Here is a 20020-nt window from a genome sequence, read left to right as displayed (position 1 = left end):
AACAGCACTGAGTATTACCAGAGCCTTCACCATTTTCCATATGATATGGTTTCAAATTTCTCCCATGATCCTGGTAATTCTGCTGTAAGTTGCAATTTATTATTATATAGCCCTAAGCTAATTACAAGAGGTGATAGATGTGATGTCACTACAACAGTACCACTTCCCTTGTTCTGGATACTTTTTATTTTTAATGCAGCCTATTATTTTAGCTATTTTGAGAGCCACGTATCACTGATTCACTTTATGGTCTCTAAAACCTCAAGTCCCAACATGTAGTGCTGTTCAATGGTGGCTTTCCCTTCATGTACTTATTTAATGGATTTATTAAAACAAGTCTAAGATTTCTTATTTTTTCTATAGATCCCCATGTTGTTAGATTTTAGCCTATTGATTCATCTTGTCTAGCTGAAGGTGAATCTTCTCATGCAATATATTTCTCTTATAGTATGTTTACTGTTTTAGTATATATCACTAGTCAATATGACTCCAAAATACCCTCATGCTAATCCTGCAAAAGACAAATGCAGCAACCCAGTATAGACCAATGCAGTTTCATAATCTTTCTAACAGGACAGATAGAAAAGTGTAATTCCCAAAACAGTTACATGGATCTTACATATTGATGTTGGAAATGTAAACGAATTTAGTAGTGGGAAGACAAGTCTAGGTAAAATAAAAGGAATTTTTGAGTAGCACTGGGCAGGGAAGTAAGGTAGGTAAGAGAATAGCAAAGATAAACCCTTTATTTTGCTTGATGTCAAAAAGTGAGATGTCTCAGGTTTTTATTTTACTCCCTAATGATTCAGCAGATAGTTTGTTATATGGGGTTTAAAAGCTTTTGTTTAGCTACAGGTGAATGTATAAGAATTATAAATATCAAATTTAGAATACTGAATATCTTGGGTATACAGTACCCAGAAAGCTCAACTGTATTGGGTGATACTTTAGCTCTTAAATTGGGTGTTGGGTTCACAAAAGTTGACTATATTATTCTTGACACTTTTTCATAATCTAAAATATTTCATAATTAAAAAATAGTTTAGTAAAAATATATTTGGATTTTATTTTATGTTCAGTATAGCAGTGTAATTTATTCTATTTCTTGACTCATTCAAGTCTTTAATAAACAACTAATGGTTATGAAAGTGGCTCAACCTGTAGCTCTAAAGTTCTATATAATTTTAAGTTAGCAGATAAGCCAATTTTATTACTATGTCCTTTAACTGCATAATTACATTGATAAAAATACATTCTTCTCAAATTCAAGAATATAAGTAAGGAAACTACATCATTAACACTAGAATGAACTCTAAAATATGAGAGGAATTTTATAATATATAAATATTCTGACTTTCCAACTATATAGTTATAAATTTTTTGACAACACTTTTTTGAAAAACTTGAAGATTTTGCAAGATAAGCATGCATTATCTTCTTCATTTTGTAATTTTTTAAATGGAAACAGAAGAGCAGATGATTTATTGGCTATTGCCCAGGAAAATATGAGTATACCAGCTACTACATGAAAACCTGATACAGTGATTCTGCTTTGAAACATCTGTCCCTCCTTTGAATTATCAAACGCATGCTTCTATCATGGTGCTTAATGGTCATAGGGAGTTTACGGAAGCAACAAAGAAATTCACCCTCTCCCTCTACTGCCAAAACATGTAGACCCCACACACTTGAAAAATAAGGTCATCTGAGTATGGCAAATTCTCAAAAAAATAAACACAATTACCATATGATCCAGCAATTCCACTTCTGGGTATATATCCCAAAGAAGTGAAAGCAGGGGCTTGAAAAGATACTTGTACGACCCACGTTTATACCAGCACTATTCATAACAGTCAGAAGGTGGAGGTAACCGAAGTGTCCACTGTCAGATGAATGCATAAACAAAATATGGTGTATGTACACAATGGAATATTATTTAGCTTTAAAAGGAAATTCTGAGACATCCTACCACACTGGATGAACCTTGACATTAATGCTAAGTGAAATAAGCCAGTCACGAAAGGACAAGTACCGTGTGAGCCCACTTACATGAGGTACCTAGAGTAGTCAAAGTCATAAGGACAGAAAGAATGGTGGTTGCCAGGGGCTGAGATGAAAGGGAAATGGGAAATTAGTGTTTAATGGATACAGAGTTTCAACTGGGGAAGATGAAAAAGTTTTGGAGATGGATGGTAGTGACCGCTGCACAACAATGTGAATGTACTTATTGCCACTGAACTGTTTAAAATGGTGATTTTGTTAACATATATTTTAACACAATTTTTAAAAAGCAGTAAATTTGTAAAATAAGCATAATCGTTTTGCAAACGAAATAAAAAGCAAAATATCTTCCAAAGATGATACCTGATTGATGGTATTACCATTAATGAAAGAATGTTCCACATCAAAAAATATTTGTCAGCAAAGAAACTTTAAGAAGAGAAAGGCAAATGACAGTGTATTTTTAGCACAATCCAACCTATGAAGAACATAAGGCAGGTATGTGACTCAAGTGGAAAGGGGTGCATCAGGCCTGAAATATTAGCTGTTAAAAGCACCAAACTCATTTCTATTGCTTCCATTCCATTGTGCTAAACAATCGTTATAATTTGGATCTGGCTTTCATTGTAATTTGATCAACACAGAGAAGGTAAGGATCAGCAAGCTCAACTATCCTAGACCCTCCATCATTTCTCTTAAGTTAATACATTAGTATTATGGGTTTTACATAGCAGTTTCTTAGCAAATTGAGTGTGTGACTCAGCACTACAGAGTCCAGTCACTTCCAGATCTGATAAACCAATTTCAACCTAAGAAAAGAATCAGATGTTGAAACCCAGTCATCACACCATGGTCCTGCTAGACTGTGGATACCGCCTTCCCCTGCAACTTTTCTCTCAATGCACATTTTCCATAATGCTGTATTGTAATTGCCTATTATTAGACTCAGTTCCTTGAAAATAGAAAATGGATTTTATCTTTGATCCCTAACAACTAATAAACTGCCTAGCACAAAGGAAAGAACCAATAAATATGTGATATGTGAAAATGAAATCCAGTTTAGTAAGACATAATTAGGGAATGAGTATTGTAGAGATTCTTCTATATAAAGTTTTCCTCTTAAGTTTACAAATGGAAAGCTAAGCAATAGCAGAGACAAAGTGAACATATTTAGATTCAGAGCTCTCAATTCAAGTTGAAGTTACAGTGGTTAAGCCATATTTTCTTGAGAACGCCCATGAATGTGGCATTCAAACCATATGATGTGATCTGCATGAAAGCTCAGACAAGCCCCAGAGAGCATGCCTTTCCCGCAATAACTTCTCCAGTACGATAAAGAACATGAAAGCTTTATACCTTCACTTGCCAAATATGTGGGACCTGGTGTAAGTACCATTTCTTTCTACCACCCACATGCACTCAAACAAAGAATAAAATATCTTCCTAATGTGTCCTAAAGTTTGGCTCTTTCACATAATGCAGCATTCAGACTCAGCACCAGCCAAGAGTGCCCAGTTAAGGATTCTACTATTGATACTACCAAACACAACAGGGATAACTCTAGACAGCACAGGAGAGTACTGGAACAAAGTAATTCAAGTTGCAAGAAAAACAATGCCAGACAGGAATGATTTTATGTTCAGAATAGATCACAGTGTATAAGAAAATAACTCCTGCCCTATCATATGCAATCAGGATGACTACTTTTTCTTAACCTTTAGGTCTTAAGTTTTCTTTTTTCCTCTTTTGGGTCAACAACACATCCTAGGGAAAATATGAACTATTTAATCTTCTGTCAGTTTGAAAACAGACTCCAGAGCAGATGGCCTGACTTCTAATACTAGCTCTGCACTTACAAGCTGTGTAATCTGCAAATCACCCAAACTCTATGGTCCAGTTGTCTCATCTGCAAAATGAGGACAGTAACTACCTCATGCGATTGTTGTGAGGATTAATTAATCTGCAACAGTGCCTGGCACATAGTAAGTGCCACTTTATTATTAATTATGGTTATTATTGTCACATAAATGAAATTTTTGATAAACCTAAGTTCTACCTTAAAAATTCTTACTAATGTCCTGATAATTATAAATTTACATATCTGGAAATCATGAATTACACATCTGCCACTAGACCATAACTGTGACTTCCCTACCTCATACCAAGAGCTTCACACCATGCAAGGCGCAGATACATGTGCCAGCCCTGTCCAACCTTGCGTTTATAAAGTCCTTGTTCAGTAAAATCTTAGCGCCTAGCCGGGAAGAAAAACAGATTGGGATAAATCTATTCAAATGGTAACAAGTTCACATACAAATAAAAACAAAAGACTGAAGGAGGTACAAGAGGTACAAGGAGGTACATACTATGCTGAAGTACATACTTTACCTCCAGAGTAAGCAAAGTCATACTTTTCTCTCAGTGGTGTCCAAATTGCAGCCTAAGGCAAAATTTTTTTTTTCTTTTAACGTAGCATAGTGTTTAGAACTAAATGTTATGTAGTCGAATCTGTGCTCGGTCTCCACTAGATCAGTCACTAGCCGTGTGACCTTATAGTATTCTTACCTACAAATCTGGGAGAATTGCTTGAGCGCACCATCTGGGGAATGAGAGCCTTTGTGCTTATATTTACCCGAAGAGTGACGCCTTCTAGGGGAATACCAGCTGACCCTGGCGACGGGACGCGGGCTCCGTGTTGATGACATCACTTCCGGGGCGACAGGTTCGGGCTTCCTTGCACCTAGGAAAGGGCGGTCGATCGGCTTTGCTGCGGAAAGTAGACGAGTACTAGTTACTGTCGTTCACGAGGAAGGTGGGTGAAACAGCTCAGCCCTCTCTCCACTGATGCTTTCGCGCGCCTGGAAAAGCGGTTCCAGTCAGAGTCACTCGCCTTAGAGCAGAGACCAGCGCTGGCCAAGTGCCCAGGGTTCGCTTGGGATCCTTCCTGGCCCGAACGAGGAGGGCTTCGCACAAGCCTCCTTGGCTGGATTTAGTGACTATAAGTCTAATTTCTCGTGGCGCGTCTGTTGGGGCTGCATCCTCTGCAGGGGTCCTCTGTGAATAGGTCGCTTACCTCTAATCCCTGGATGCCCTCTGCTCCTGTGGAACAATAAAATTTCCAATATTCGCTCTTTTATTTTTTTCCATTTTGTCCATTAGTGTGATAGGGAAAGAACCTACTTAAATATCTAGAAGGTTCTAGAACAGGTGATTTGGGAGGCATGAGACTAGATATTTGGCAGTGTGAAAAAACCAGGGTGCTTTAATGATGCTTTGCCCCCTGTTATTGGGGGCAAAGAGGATTTGGGGAGATCCCTATTATGATAAACCTGTGGCAAAAATGGAGATTTAATTCAAACAATTGTAATTAATGGATAAAATAGGTATTAGGTTACGGTCGTTTTAGTTGAGATGCTCTTTTAAAATGAGCTTTATGAGGGCTTCCCTGGTGGCGCAGTGGTTGAGAGTCCGCCTGCCGATGCAGGGGACACGGGTTCGTGCCCTGGTCTGGGAAGATCCCACATGCCGCGGAGCGGCTAGGCCCGTGAGCCATGGCCGCGCAGGCAAAAAGATGAGCTTTATGAGAACACTTGTTTCTAAACTTAGACGACTAAATCTTACTTTGTGTTTTATGTGAACTATTGTTTTCCGACCAAATGATTAAATTTTTCTTTTGAAAGGTGTTTCTAGGAAATGGAATGCATTGATTTTCATCAGCTCCATTTTGCTCTTACTGATTTTTTTTAAACCACATTTTGTCTTAATTTTAGCTATAAAAAATGAATAGCACTTTTCCAAAGACTATCCATGCAGCTGTTGTACTGTAACATTAGCTGTTTTATAAAGAATAATCAATAGTTTGGTAAGAACAGCATGCAAGTAATAGTAATAATAAAAATTTTATATCTAATTTCCCGTTTTCCCTCTTAAAGAGCATTATATTCATTCATACTGTTATTTATATTAACAGATTTCTACAGACTAAAATTTTTTGCTAACTTTTACAAACCTTTCCTAAATTTTTATAAAACTATATATTGAAAAATAAACCAAGTTTTTGGAATTTTGCTTTACTGAATGGGCTAGTGGCTAATGTCAGTTACAAATAATAGTTTGTTTCTTTAATTCTTTTCCAGGAATTATCTATACAGTAAATATGCTAATATTGAATAAGACAGCAGGAGTTTTTTCTAAACCATCAAAAAGGAATATGTATGAATTTCTAAGAAGTTTTGATTTTCATCCTGGAAAACTATTTCTTCATAAACTAGTTTTGGGAATTGAAACCAGTTGTGATGATACAGCAGCTGCTGTGGTGGATGAAACCGGAAATGTTTTGGGAGAAGCAATACATTCCCAAACCAAAGTTCATTTAAAGTGAGTAGACATTATCTTGGTAGTTTCCACTTTTTTTTGGAAAAATAAAATGAAATAATTTTTTTTTGTATTTATTACATACAAAAGTTAAATTTTAAGAACTAATTTCTTCTTTCATGCAAAAGTTTCTAATAACTGCCGTAGAAAACCTTAAACCCCTCAACCTGGCTTTTAAGGAGCTCCACAATAAGGTCCCAACCTTAGCTAATCCTGTTGCCAAAAAGAAACTAAACTCCAATATTTATCCATGATTTCCCCTCATGCCTTTTTCTCTTTTGTCCACCTGTTATGTTTCATGGTCTCAACTGAAGTCCTAGGAAAGTATGACCTGACTTCTAGCCTGTGTTAATCACTGCAAAAGAAAATCCTATTCACATTTACACATATAATTCATATTGGTACTTAAATAACAATATACTGTTGTATTAAAGCACAGAATGGTGCCAGGTTTATAAACTCAGATTTTTCCAGAGGGCCACCAGGCAGGTTACATAAATAGGTAGGCTGGGTATAATGTGGAAAATATCTATAGGTCACTACTCAGCTCCAGCCAGTTGTTGCCATGCAAGAATGTAGGCCTTATGTTATTTGATTATCAGAATTTTCAAGAGAAAATGGAAATCCAGAATGTTACGGTAATATCTCCCAGATTTTAAAAATTAGTAGGTAATTCAAATATATTAAAATACCATACAGTTCAGATATGCTGTCAAGCCATTAATTTACAACATCTGAATAGTGAAAAAGTTTGGTGTTTTGAGATCACAAACCTGTGTGTGAATCATGAATTAGTGATTGGTATTGGTTCTGACTTGGGAAGTTCCTGATCCTCTCTGATTCTGTTTTCACATCCATAAAATGGGAAAGATAATGTCTATCTTATAGGATTGTGGGGTGCATAATAGAAATAATACAGAATATTAGAAATAGTATACGTGAAGAGGCAGAGTAGGCCTCTGATGGTTACGTATTATATGAAAGGGACTGTGTTAGGTCTTAATAAGGCACAGTGAAATACTAACAAGTCCTTGCCTTTAAGAAGCTTAACCTAATCTTTGAGACATGTTATGTAGACCTACAAGGAAAGTTAGCAGTGCAAGGCAGCATAAAGTGAGTATCAAAGAAGTAGTGCAGACAATAACTTATTACCATGCCTCAGTTTTACAGTTCTTTCATTATTTTGGGGTGTATTGGACATTTGAACATGTAAATGTTAGCTGCACAGAAAGGCCTACCCTAACTACTTAATCTAAATTAGGTACTCCCACCCTGTTTATTCTATATACCATATCCTGCATATTTTCCTCATAATTCTTTTCATAATTTTTATGTTTGTTTACTTATGTACAGTCTTTCCCCCAATAGACTCTCAGCTCCATGGTGACAGGGGCTGCGTCTGTATTAACCACTACACTATGCCTAGTGCCCAGCATAGCACATGACATGTTGCAGGGGTCAGTGGCCTTGAGAGATAGTTAGGCCTTCAATGAAAGAGGATGGAAAGAATATTGTAGGCTGAGAGAGCATCACTGGCAAAGGCAAAGAGGTGAGAAGGTACTGGGCAAACACTTAGTTTAGCTAGCGCGTGAGTCACTTGAGAGGAATATATAGGCAAATAAACTATTTGGTACCATCTCCTCAGCGCATCTCATTATTTATTGAATACCTACAATTGCAAGGCAGCATCTGAGGCACTGTGGGTACATATATATGATCCTTGCCTCTGAGCAGCTTACCATATAAAGTGGTTTACATTCTGGTTCAGCCACTGACTAGTTTTTTTTTTTTTTTTTTTTGCGGTACGCGGCCCTCTCACTGTTGTGGCCTCTGCCGTTGCGGAGCACAGGCTTCGGACGTGCAGGCTCAGCGGCCATGGCTCACGGGCCCAGCCACTCCGCGGCATGTGGGATCTTCCCGGACCGGGGCACGAACCCGTGTCCCCTGCATCAGCAGGCGGACTCTCAACCACTGCGCCACCAGAGAAGCCCAGCCACTGACTAGTTTTGAGACCTTGCACCATTTTCTATGTCTTAGTGTCCTTATCTGTGAAATGGGGATAATAATGACAACCAGCTTATAATATTGTTGTGAAGGTTAAATGTGAATTCTTTTAAAGCATTTAGTGCAGTCTTGACAAATAGCAAGGGCTCAAAAAAACCTACCTATTACTAGTAACAATAGTACTTCTCTTACTACTATAAAGTGAAGAAGGCAGATAGGTAAATAGGTCATTGTAAAACAGCATGGCAAGTGCAATAATAGAGGATTGCTTGGAAGAGGAGTTCTTTCTTTTGAGCCAGAGACCTGAAGGACAATCTTGACTTCTCCCTCACCACTCTGTACCCAAATCAGTCACCTAGTCATAGTAAATCTACCTCCCAAATATTTCTTGAAACTTTTCCTCCCACTTTCCACTTAGTTCAAGCCCTTATTGTCTCTTGCCTGGACTCTTGGCTCCAGTCTTGAGGCTAAATGGTTTCACTGCCTCTTTATTAGCTTTGTTCTTTAATCATCCACTTTCCATACTGTCTACAAATTATTATTTGATTATTAATTAATGATTTTATTAATCATAATTAATTCTTTGAGAATAAAGCCATGGTCTTATTCATCTCTTCTGTCTCTGATGCTTAGCATAATCCTTAGAAGATAATACATAGAAGAGGCACAGAAAGGAAGGGGAGTAGGCAAGTGGGAGGAGGAAGAAATGAGTAGGAGGGAGAGGATTTGGATTTAAAGTCTCCCAAATTCCAAGAAAGTAAAAGCTTTTGAGTAGGTGAGTGATGAGGTCAGCACTGTGCTTTTTTTCTGGCAACACCATACAGAACAATTCCAAGGATCAGAGAATGTATCTAGGGAAGTACAGTTAGAAGGCTTTGAATAGACTGAGTTAATGAGAGCTTTTCGAACTTGGTGGTGGCAGTGGGACAGTGCTGACCTTATCAATGGTGATAAACTTAATTAAATGTGGAAAGTAAGGGAAAGAAAGGAGATAAAGATAAGCCTGGAAACCCAAGTGATTAGGAGGTTATTGATGCCATTAACAGAATTGACGAATATAGGAGAAAAAGTCTCTTTGAAGAATTAAGGAAAATGGTATTATATTATGGATGTGTTGAAATAAGATCATTTCTTTTAAATATTGCCCTCATTGACTGACACAGTACATATTTTAACTATTAAATATTCATTGAATGCCGTGTATATAGATCTTACAACATCAATATTTGAAGGGGTTTTTTTTGAGATTAGAGGTATATCTTGCAGACCCTCTATATTTTTGCTCTGCCTCTCTGATCAGTCACATGCTGGCTAATTTTTTGCTAACAACTTTGCCTTCTAATTCTTTATTCTTGACATTTGGAGTGGTCATCCACTGCTTGTCCTATATGGACCAAAAATCAAAATTACCAATCCAATTAAAGACTGGATTCCCAAACTTTATTTCAGGATTTCAAGCTGTCTGCTGTCCTACCATGAGCTCAAGTGCAGTGTGTTTAAAAATAAACTCGTCTTCTTCACAAAACTGTCTTCATGTTTCTCTCTGTTAGTATTTCTTTTCTTCCAGTCAGATAGATTAATTTTCCTAAAATCCAGTTTTATCCTGTCCTTTCCTTATTCAAGACTCGTTCCTTAGAATGCTTCTCAAAATTATTTTGGTGATTTCATTTATCAAGAAACAAATCCATAGGAGTTTGTTGTATACAGTTTTGAAAAGTTAGAGACATTAAATAACATCCTTAATCACTGCATGGTGAGTTCTTATAATGTACTGTACATTATAAGGCACACATAATTTGAAAATACTTGACTTACTAATGTGTTTAGCTATATAATGGTTAATTTGAAAACATGCCTTCAGCCATAATATATACTTTTTCTTTCTCTATTTTTATAATCTTAAAATTATAAAAAGCTGTTTTTTTTATATCTTTCAGAACAGGTGGGATTATTCCTCCAGTAGCTCAACAGCTTCATAGAGAAAATATTCAACGCATAGTGCAAGAAGCTCTCTCTGCCAGTAAAGTCTCTCCAAGTGAACTCTCAGCAATTGCAACTACCATAAAACCAGGACTTGCTTTAAGCCTGGGTGTAGGCTTATCATTTAGCTTACAACTGGTAGACCAGTTAAAAAAGCCCTTCATTCCCATTCATCATATGGAGGCTCATGCACTTACTATTAGGTTGACAAATAAAGTAGAATTTCCTTTTTTAGTTCTTTTGATTTCAGGAGGTCATTGTCTTTTGGCATTAGTTAGAGGAGTTTCAGATTTTCTGCTTCTTGGAAAGTCTTTGGATATAGCGCCAGGTGACATGCTTGACAAGGTAATTAAGAATTAATATCTCTATTCTTTTTTGTTAAGGTGTCTATTTCAGCTAAATAGTAATAGATACACTACTGCTATTCATCTAAATATTTCTGAATAATATATTAGACTAAAAAAACTTATGTGCAGTAGTAAACAAAAAAAGAGTAGTACATAATTTTATAAAAGATCCCTTCTTACCCATTCTGAATAAAATGATATGAGGTTTACATCAGTATATAAAGGCTCAAATAGTTTGTATATACACTTTTTTTAATCAAATAACAATATATGAAAGAAAGTGCTTTGTGAAGTGTAATGTACCTTTAAAAAGTGAAATAAGAGGATATATAAAGATAACATAAGGACATTAAAGATGCACAAAGTTCTATTATTAAATGTTACAATTGCTGACACCACTGACAAGCAGATTTCTTTTCCTTTGTTTTAGAATCTTAAAGCCTACTGCCTTATAAAAAAAACCTGTTGCCAACAGCTGAAATGATTGGAAGAAATAGGACAGGTTCTTATTTTTGAAGTTCATCATTAAGCAGTCATTGTCATTTTCAAACCTATTTTCCATCCCCAGTAGAAGAGCAAAAGTAGATAGGAAGGCAGTGATTGGCCACTATTGATCAGGTTGTCAGAAACAGCAAGATTGTCTGTCTTGACTGACCACCAGTTCTGGTCCATGTTTGTAAAAGTATTGCATGTCTTATTCACCCAGGGTAAAATTCATTTCCTTTGCACCCTGGTTTCAAAATGTACAGTTTCATGACATTACAAAAATTTTTGTTTGTTTTTGATAGGTAGCAAGAAGACTTTCTTTAATAAAACATCCAGAGTGCTCCACCATGAGTGGTGGGAAGGCTATAGAACATTTGGCCAAACAGGGAAATAAACTGCATTTTGATTTCAAACCTCCCATGCAACATGCTAAAAATTGTGACTTTTCTTTTTCTGGACTTCATCACATTATTGATAAGATGATAATGCAAAAGGAAAAAGAAGAAGGTATATTTCTAATTAGTAAAGTTGGACAAATAAGTAATACTGGATTGTACCTAAAAATACCTGCTCATTCCTGCAGGTATTGAGAAGGGGCAAATCCTGTCTTCAGCTGCAGATATTGCTGCTGCAGTACAGCACACAGTAGCCTGCCACATTGCAAAAAGAACACATCGTGCTATTCTATTTTGCAAGCAGAGAGACTTGTTATGTCAAAGTAATGCAGTACTGGTAAGTTTTGTAATTTTAGAATAGTAGTAATCCTTTACAGTATGTTACTTTTCTTCCCAGAGATTAATTGACCCTAAGCATAGGATGAAAAGATCTTTATGCCATATGCTATCGCAGACAGTATGAAATCACGTAGAATAAAAACTAACAGCCATTGGGATTTCCCTGGTGGTGCAGTGGTTAAGAATCCGCCTGCTAACACAGGGGACATGAGTTCGAGCCCTGGTCTGGGAAGATCCCACATGCCGCGAAGCAACTAAGCCCGTGCACCACGACTACTGAGCCTGTGCTCTAGATCCAGTGAGCCACAACTAAGCCCACGCGCCTGGAGCCCGTGCTTCGCAACAAGAGAAGCCACTGCAATGAGAAGACCTCTCGCCGCAACTAAAGAAAGCCCACGTGCAGCAACGAAGACCCAATGCAGCCAAAAATAAATAAATAAATAATTCAAAACAAAACAAAACTTTTAACAACCACTCCCTGTACAGGCCTGGCAGCTTTATAGGACATCTGTACAGCCTGTGCGGCAAAAAAGTTCAAGGCTGCATCTTATTGAATTTAAAAGAGGGTTTACAGTATGAAACAAAATGCAGTATAACTGCTGTCATTATTGAAGGAAAAATAGGCTGTTTCCTTCAGATTTATGTTCCTTTGATGAAATCCCTTTAAATGTGCTTAAAAGCCTTGATAAATTGCCTGTGTATCTTAAACTTCATTCTTTGGAAAATTGTAAAGCGAGAAAAATATTTAAATGGTAGGTTCACAAAATGGAATATTACACAAATATCAAAGGTAATAGTTTAAGAATTATGTAGTAAAATGAAAAAAAATGCTTATAAGTGAAAACTGCAGGGTCTAAAATACTGTACTATGATTGTAATGAGAAAAGGGTTAGAAGAAAATACAAAAATGAAAGTGATCATATGGTAATATTGAAATTGTTGGTGACTTTTGTTTCCTTTGCAAATGTTTATTATATAGATATATCACTTGCTCATTACCCACCTACCAAAATGTGATATTGTCTTATTGTATAATGCTGGTAATTTCCCCGGGTTTAGCTCACAGCTTAGCTCATATTCATGTGTGATATTGTTAATTTTGGTTTTCTCAACTTTTTCAGGTTGTATCTGGAGGCGTTGCAAGTAACTTACATATCCGAAAAGCTCTGGAAATCGTGACAGATGCAACACAATGCACTTTGTTGTGTCCTCCTCCCAGACTGTGCACTGACAACGGCGTTATGATTGCGTGGTAAGCCATGGATGTTTGTGCTTCACTCATAATTATGTAAATATTAATTGCCATTTCATCATGCTAAATTTTCTTCCTTTAAATCTTGGGCTAGTTATTTTATTTTTATTGATTCTTATTTAGGAATGGTGTTGAAAGATTGCGTGCTGGCTTGGGCATTTTACACAGCACAGAAGGCATCCGCTATGAGCCAAAGTACGTGGTACCATTCATAATCTTTATGCAAGTTGCATTGTAAAAGTCAAAGCCTGGATTTTGCTTTTATATTTGAGGTTTTCATTGACACTCTGGTGGTACTTGAAGAAAGAGTACATTAATTTTTTTCATCTAACCTAAGCATTAGATACCTTATAAGAAATATTTTTGTTATAGCTTAAATTATATAAATGTTGACAAAGCATAGGTTAGAAACAGGCAGTGGGTAAGGATGATGAATTCCCTCATTGGGGACCAGAATGGAAACCATGTCCATGACCTGGACTTTTGCAGTGTTAGGACCATCTCAGCATCAGCTGCCGTGCTGGAAACTTAAGGAAAATGTGCAAGAAGCATTCAGCTGGGAGACTGGGTTGTGAGTATACTTCTCCACAGGCAGCTGAGAAATGGCCAAAAGATAGCTGTTTTCTGCAAGCCTTATTTCCTCTCCCAAATCAAAGTTCCTAGGAGTAGCACAGTTTTTCAATTTGTTATCCAGTTCTGGTCTTAAGCTAATTCTGGAATAGTAAAAACAGTAAAGCATGATTATGTTTCATAATCTAACAATTCTATTTTCAACAGTGTTTCATCTGCTGTTTTAAACTTTTCAGCATTTTAGTACATAACTATACCTACGTGAACCATAGACTATTAAGGCTGATCATAAATGAACAGTTTAGTTAGTAGTGACTAAACTACTAGTAGAAAGAATCCCTTAAGTTGATGGCCTAGCCTCAGGTAGAATCTACCATCTGATCCAACACTGCCTTCTTGTGGGCAGTGTTGAGGCTGGAGATGATGGCTTTTTTTAGGTTGGGGTCCATTTGAAGCTTTGTATAGGGCAACATTGTACAAAAGCAGAAATCTGAGGCCAAAAGTATTTACTGAGGAAGAACAGAGAAAGAGGGTAGGATCTAAGACCTCTCCTGCCACCAGTGACAAAGGAAGGTAGAAAAGGAGCAAGCTAGCTTTTGAAACCTGGAGAATTTCTGAAGTTAGAATAAATGCAGGTCTGACTTTGTATGGTAAACTGTTTTTACCCTGTTAGCTTTGTAGAGCATTACAAGGCAACTTTTTGTTATTTTTTTCTGTTTCAAGTTTTTATTTATTTACAGTATTTGAGAGAGAACTCTTTCAAAAACATCTCAACCCCAAACTCATTGAATTGTATGCATTAAATATGTATAGCTTTTAACATGTCAATTATACCTCAAAGTGGTTTTAAAAAATTGTCCAATTTAGATTTCTAGCCTTCCTTCACCCATTATTCTGGTTTGAGGTCCTATTGTACTTTTATGGATTCAAGAACCACCATCACATATAGTCAGTTATTCACTAGATACATATATTGTTTGTCAGAATTCTAAGCAGATAGTTTGCAGAGCTAGTAACAGATCAGTAAACAAATAATGTAAAATAATTTGAAATAATGTGATTTGTCTGATTTTGATGCAGATGTCCTCTTGGAGCAGATATATCAAAAGAAGTTGGAGAAGCTGCCATAAAAGTACCACGATTAAAAATGAAGATTTGATTTTTGCTTTTCAAAAATATCCCTAAAGGTAGTAGTAAAGTTTTGATTTTTTTGTATATCAAATATATAATACTAATTGTTCATCAAGACTTTCTTTGTTATCCTTTTTATGTTTGATGGTTAACCTGCTCTTCTGAGAGACTATAATAATATGTTATAGTCTTATAAGGGAGTATAGGTTTTTTTTAATCAAAAACCAAATAAAACATCTTGTGGGAAAAAGAATATACTGATATTGGCAAGTAGAAAGAAAAACCTTGGAAAAAATATAGCAATTCTGCTAAATCCTGGCCCCATATTATACAGGCATAGATCTTTACCCCCCTTTTTCATATCAGGATATATTAGCCTGACTTTTCTAATGAGAGAGCAATTTTAGAAAGGTAGCCAGGTCAAAGTCATGTCAACTCAAGAATTCTAAGTCAAAACAAAAGAATATATGTTAGTAATTATAAAAATATATATATTATTCGGTATCTTCTCTGGAGCAAATGGGATTTCTATACATTTCTTAAAATGGGATTTTAAGAAATATGACATTTTAAGAAATATGACACCAGGGAAGCATGGGCTTCCCTGGTGGCGCAGTGGTTGAGAGTCCGCCTGCCGATGCAGGGGACACGGGTTCGTGCCCTGGTCCGGGAAGATCCCATATGCTGCGGAGCAGCTGGGCCCGTGAGCCATGGCCGCTGAGCCTGCGTGTCTGGAGCCTGTGCTCCGCAATGGGAGGGGCCACAACAGTGAGAGGCCCGCGTACCTCAAAAAAAAAAGAAAAGAAATATGACATGCAAGTAATCCCTCGAGTGTATATTGTACTTTTTAGTTGGCCACATAAATTCACATTCATTATTTTAGAAAGTATATTTAATCAGTGAAAATATATGAGGTGAAAAGGGCTGTTTTATTTTTGGGTAATGTCCTTTGACTCTGACTTTTACTGCAGATATCATAACAGTTTATGACTTTTTTTCTGCCCAGATTAAAATAACTGAATGTACTGTCCTTTGAATATAAGGATGACACTACTAACTATTTAATGTCCTTTGAGAGATTTTGCTATGTTACATCATCCATACTGGATCAAATTGTTAATTTTCTAATCAGTGACTTGCTTTATTGAGAAACTAGAGGTTAAGGATAAAAATCTAGAATGAAAAGATTTCTTATTTTAATCCTTCCTTATGGTGACCTTCCCTTTTGGGAAATTCCATAAGTAATTCTTTTTTCTAGAATTGTGATCGTAGGATATTGCTTTATGATCCTCCATTTTATCCTGGAAATATAATTTATATGAGAGAACATATAGAAACAGCAACATTTATAAAGCTTACATTCTTTGATGTTGAGGTATAGGTATGATGTAATTGGTTTGTAACTATAATTTAGAAGAAACTATTAGTTTGTGAATTCACCTTTTACATTTGGATTTGTATTCTGTATCATGTGAATCTAAATTCACAGAAAGTGTATTTCCTTTGACTGTTACAATAAGAGTGCATATAAACTAATGAAGAAAATTGACCAAAATTTTTTCCCACCATCACAAATTTTATAAAATAGGAATATCGGGCTTCCCTGGTGGCGCAGTGGTTGAGAGTCTGCCTGCCAATGCAGGGGACACGGGTTCGAGCCCTGGTCTGGGAGGATCCCACATGCCGCGGAGCAACTGGGCCCATGAGCCACAACTACTAAGCCTGTGCATCTGGAGCCTGTGCTCCACAACAGGAGAGGCCGCGACAGTGAGAGGCCCGCGCACCGCCATGAAGAGTGGCCCCTGCTCGCCGCAAGCAGAGAAAGCCCTCGCACAGAAACGAAGACCCAATGCAGCCAAATAAATAAATAAAATAGGAATATCTATAAGTTCTTAAAATTTCAAAGTATCAAAACTATTCCAGATGCTACAAACACACATGTCAAAATTAAGTTCATGATATAAATCAGGTAAACTACAGATAAAAAAAACAAGCAAATTCTGGAAGCATTCCATATATTTAGGTCTTTCAGTATTTAGCCAGAAGAAAGGAAGAGAAAGGGAGAAACATTGAACTCTATGTTGGTAAGCATGTGTGCCAGTTAGCTTATAGTACAGGTAAGAGGCAGGCAATTTGCTGAAACTCTCTATATATTGAGGCCTTTCTCATCTTATGTATAATTTTTAAAAATAAAAAGCAAGTGCAGGGTAATAAACATAATCTGTACTTTGGGGCTGTACTTAAAGAGAAATACTGTAAAGTTTTAAGCGTGGTAGGTTGGCCCGGCTAGGCCTAGATACTCAGGAAATGTCTGTTATTGAATGCAAAAAAACCCTGATCATCAACTTTGAAACCACCTGAAGCCAGTTTTAAAGCTCAAAGTTTGCTGTCTAAAGGCTTTTATCTTTTGAATGTCTAGAGAGGCTTAATGTTTCCAATGATATGAATTAACAGTGCTGAATAAATGACACAGGTTTGTATCATTTGAATTATTTATCCCTTTCTAGTATAAAATATGCCATTCTTCTCAGAATTCCACCAGGAAGTTGTGACTCAGAGCTATTAAGATAATTTTGAATCAGATTTGAAGATTAAAGAGGTCTCTTATTATACAGTGGTTAAGAGCACAGGCTTTGGACTGTGGCACACAGAAAGCCCTGAGTACCTGTAGCTGCAGTCACCACCATCATTACTGTTACGTTAAGGCATGTTGGAGAAAATAACTGCTAATTAATGTATGTGTTCACTGCAGCCCAGGTAGACTATAGAGACAATTGAGCAAAGTGGACAGAGAAAAACGGTGGCTCTTTAAAGGACCCACTGAAACCTAGTTAGCTTTTATATCAAATCCATTTGCTGCTGTATGTGAGAAGCAGACATACATCAAAACTTGCACCTACTGGAAACAATACTGGTTGGGCAAAGATATCACATGATTCTAAGCCACAAAGAATGTCATCTATTCCAGCTGCAAACCAAAGATACTCTGTACATATGGAGAATGGTCAACAGTGGTGGCCACACTTTTTAGCCATACTTTTGTGCTTGATGGGAAATGATTTCAGATTTTTCTTTAGTAAAATGTTTTTAAAAGCATACATTTCAGATTTTAGAAGACTCGTGTACCTGTAGTATTTATCATTAAATATCTTAAGGTAGTACAGTGAGTGTTAACATGTAGGCTACTTTGAATCAGGTCTTTTTAGCCCAGCATACCAATTTAAAAATGTTTCTTATTTTAAAATGTTTCTAACACTTGATATATACACTAATTGTGCCACTTGTGTGAGTTGCTATATCTTAATAGTTTTTTTTTTTCCTTTATTTTTCTTTTCTTCGCTGTATGCGGGCCTCTCATTGTTGTGGCCTCTCCCGTTGTGGAGCACAGGCTCCGGATGCGCAGGCTCAGCCGCCATGGCTCACGGGCCCAGCCGCTCCGCGGCATGTGGGATCCTCCCGAACCAGGGCACGAAGCCAGGTCCCCTGCATCGGCAGGAGGACTCTCAACCACTGCGCCACCAGGGAAGCCCCTATATCTTAATAGTTTTAAGTGCAGGCATTCTATTAGAGAAACAACTTCTTATTTTTTGAAACCATATTTCTGACCTGATGTTAAATTCCAGTAGACATGCTAAGGAAAATTTGTTAAGTATCAATATCAAGAACTTCCATTCAAAAAGATTACTCAGTTATGTATATTTTACCACAATTAAAAATAAAAAATTTTAAAAGATTGCTCAGGAATCCTTTTACACTAAAATGTTTTTAATTAGCCTTCTGCAGGCTCCGGATTAGCTTTCTGTACATGTTTCCCAAGTTGGCTCAAAAGCACTATTCTTGGTCTTGATACAGTTGTGATATCTGATGAAATTGCAGATGAAAAGGAAAAAATACTGTGAGAAACAGTGGTCTTTTTTGTTTTGAAGAGTCCCATGAAGTTAGTTACAGGAGGTATAAAAGTCAAAGAATCTCTTGGTTGAATTTTGGGTTTTAATTTTCTTCGGTGCTCTTTCCCTAAAAATTAGAGAGCCACAATTAAGTGCCTCTTTCTTAAGCCTAAGAACCCTAGGTATAGTCTCATTGCTTTTAGTTCTATATATTTCTGTTTTCTTCACTAAAACATACTAAGAGAGCAGATCAGTAGCTTCCAGACTTTGAGATGATGCCAGAGTGCAAAAATCTGTGGGGATCAACATACAGTTGCCAACTTTTTATTAGGCCAAGTTGGCACTAGTGAAAGAACAAATGCCAGCTACTTTAAACATCGTTTTGTAAAAGATGGGATATTTTAATGTCAATAGAAAGTGTAAAAGGCATTATCTCAAAATGGAGGACTTTACCTGAATGAAATTAACTTTATAAGAAATTTGATTGTCCTTATTTTTTCTTATGTTACCACAAACCTGTGAAAACTTTATCAGACCGTTACTGGTATACATATTGTTATTTACAAACCAATATTAAAGTGAAGGAATAATGGAACTGACTTTATTCTTTTATGTAAATTACTCTTACACTAAAGAAGCTATACAAAAACCAGATGTTCTTCTACCCATGATATTCAGAAATAATAGCCTCCCACACATACTTAGCTTCCCTCATATCTCCCTGAATAAATGAAGTTCTTTCCTCTCCTTTTCTTTTCTTTCTTTTTTTTTTTTTTTTTTTTTTTTTTGCTGTACGCGGGCCTCTCACTGTTGTGGCCTCTCCCATCGCGGAGCACAGGCTCCAGACGCGCAGGCTCTGCGGCCATGGCTCACGGGCCCAGCCGCTCCGCGGCATGTGGGATCCTCCTGAACCAGGGCACGAAGCCGTGTCCCCTGCATCGGCAGGTGGACTCTCAACCACTGCACCACCAGGGAAGCTCCCTCTCCTTTTCTTATTCTCTCTCTTTCCATTTGTGACTCCAGCAAAGTGATCTTGATTTCAGAAGGTTCTATTTTTGCTTTTGACAGTAAGGTAATATACCAAGTAAGACTGATTTTGGTCCTATACTATGCACGCATGAACAAGCACTAAGCATATACATAAAACCAGTAAGTAATTTATTTTCCCCATTACGTGTCTGATAGGAATTGATGAGTAACATTATAAGATATAGACTCTGATCTCGCAGGCCTAGGCCACTCAGCCATCATCTG

At 37.0% G+C, this 20020-nt stretch overlaps 2 protein-coding genes across 4 annotated transcripts in view; one reads left to right on the top strand and one right to left on the bottom strand.

Moving 5' to 3' along the window:
• Positions 1-4682: 4682 nt before the first annotated feature.
• Positions 4683-19365, top strand: OSGEPL1 (O-sialoglycoprotein endopeptidase like 1). Of its 3 annotated transcripts, XM_004276931.3 has the most exons (9): positions 4683-4813; positions 6138-6378; positions 10317-10704; positions 11495-11699; positions 11776-11924; positions 13048-13178; positions 13302-13373; positions 14829-14935; positions 16468-17362. In XM_004276931.3, the coding sequence occupies exons 2-8, from the start codon at positions 6158-6160 to the stop codon at positions 14905-14907; spliced, it is 1245 nt and encodes a 414-aa protein (XP_004276979.1). In that variant the 5' UTR covers positions 4683-4813; positions 6138-6157; the 3' UTR covers positions 14908-14935; positions 16468-17362. The 3 variants fall into 3 exon arrangements, 1 of the variants encoding a protein (XP_004276979.1); XR_007478348.1 differs by lacking the exons at positions 13302-13373; positions 16468-17362 and adding an exon at positions 18402-19365; XR_007478347.1 differs by lacking the exon at positions 13302-13373.
• Positions 18649-20020, bottom strand: part of ANKAR (ankyrin and armadillo repeat containing) — an 88779-nt gene continuing 87407 nt past the window's right edge. The window contains exon 23 of the mRNA XM_004276930.3: positions 18649-18893. Coding sequence (XP_004276978.1) covers positions 18649-18893 — 245 coding nt within the window. The remainder of the gene's footprint in view (positions 18894-20020) is intronic.

The sequence above is a fragment of the Orcinus orca genome, chromosome 7, assembly GCF_937001465.1.
Source record: "Orcinus orca chromosome 7, mOrcOrc1.1, whole genome shotgun sequence".
Taxonomy (NCBI): Eukaryota; Metazoa; Chordata; class Mammalia; order Artiodactyla; family Delphinidae; genus Orcinus; species Orcinus orca.
This window is presented reverse-complemented; position numbering and strand designations above follow the sequence as displayed.

Coding starts and splice junctions, on each gene's coding strand:
- OSGEPL1 (XM_004276931.3), top strand. CDS start 6,158: ATGCTAATATTGAATAAGACAGCAGGAGTTTTTTCTAAACCATCAAAA. Junction 11,925..13,047: donor GTCAAAGTAATGCAGTACTG/GTAAGTTTTGTA, acceptor CAACTTTTTCAG/GTTGTATCTGGAGGCGTTGC. Junction 13,179..13,301: donor AACGGCGTTATGATTGCGTG/GTAAGCCATGGA, acceptor ATTCTTATTTAG/GAATGGTGTTGAAAGATTGC.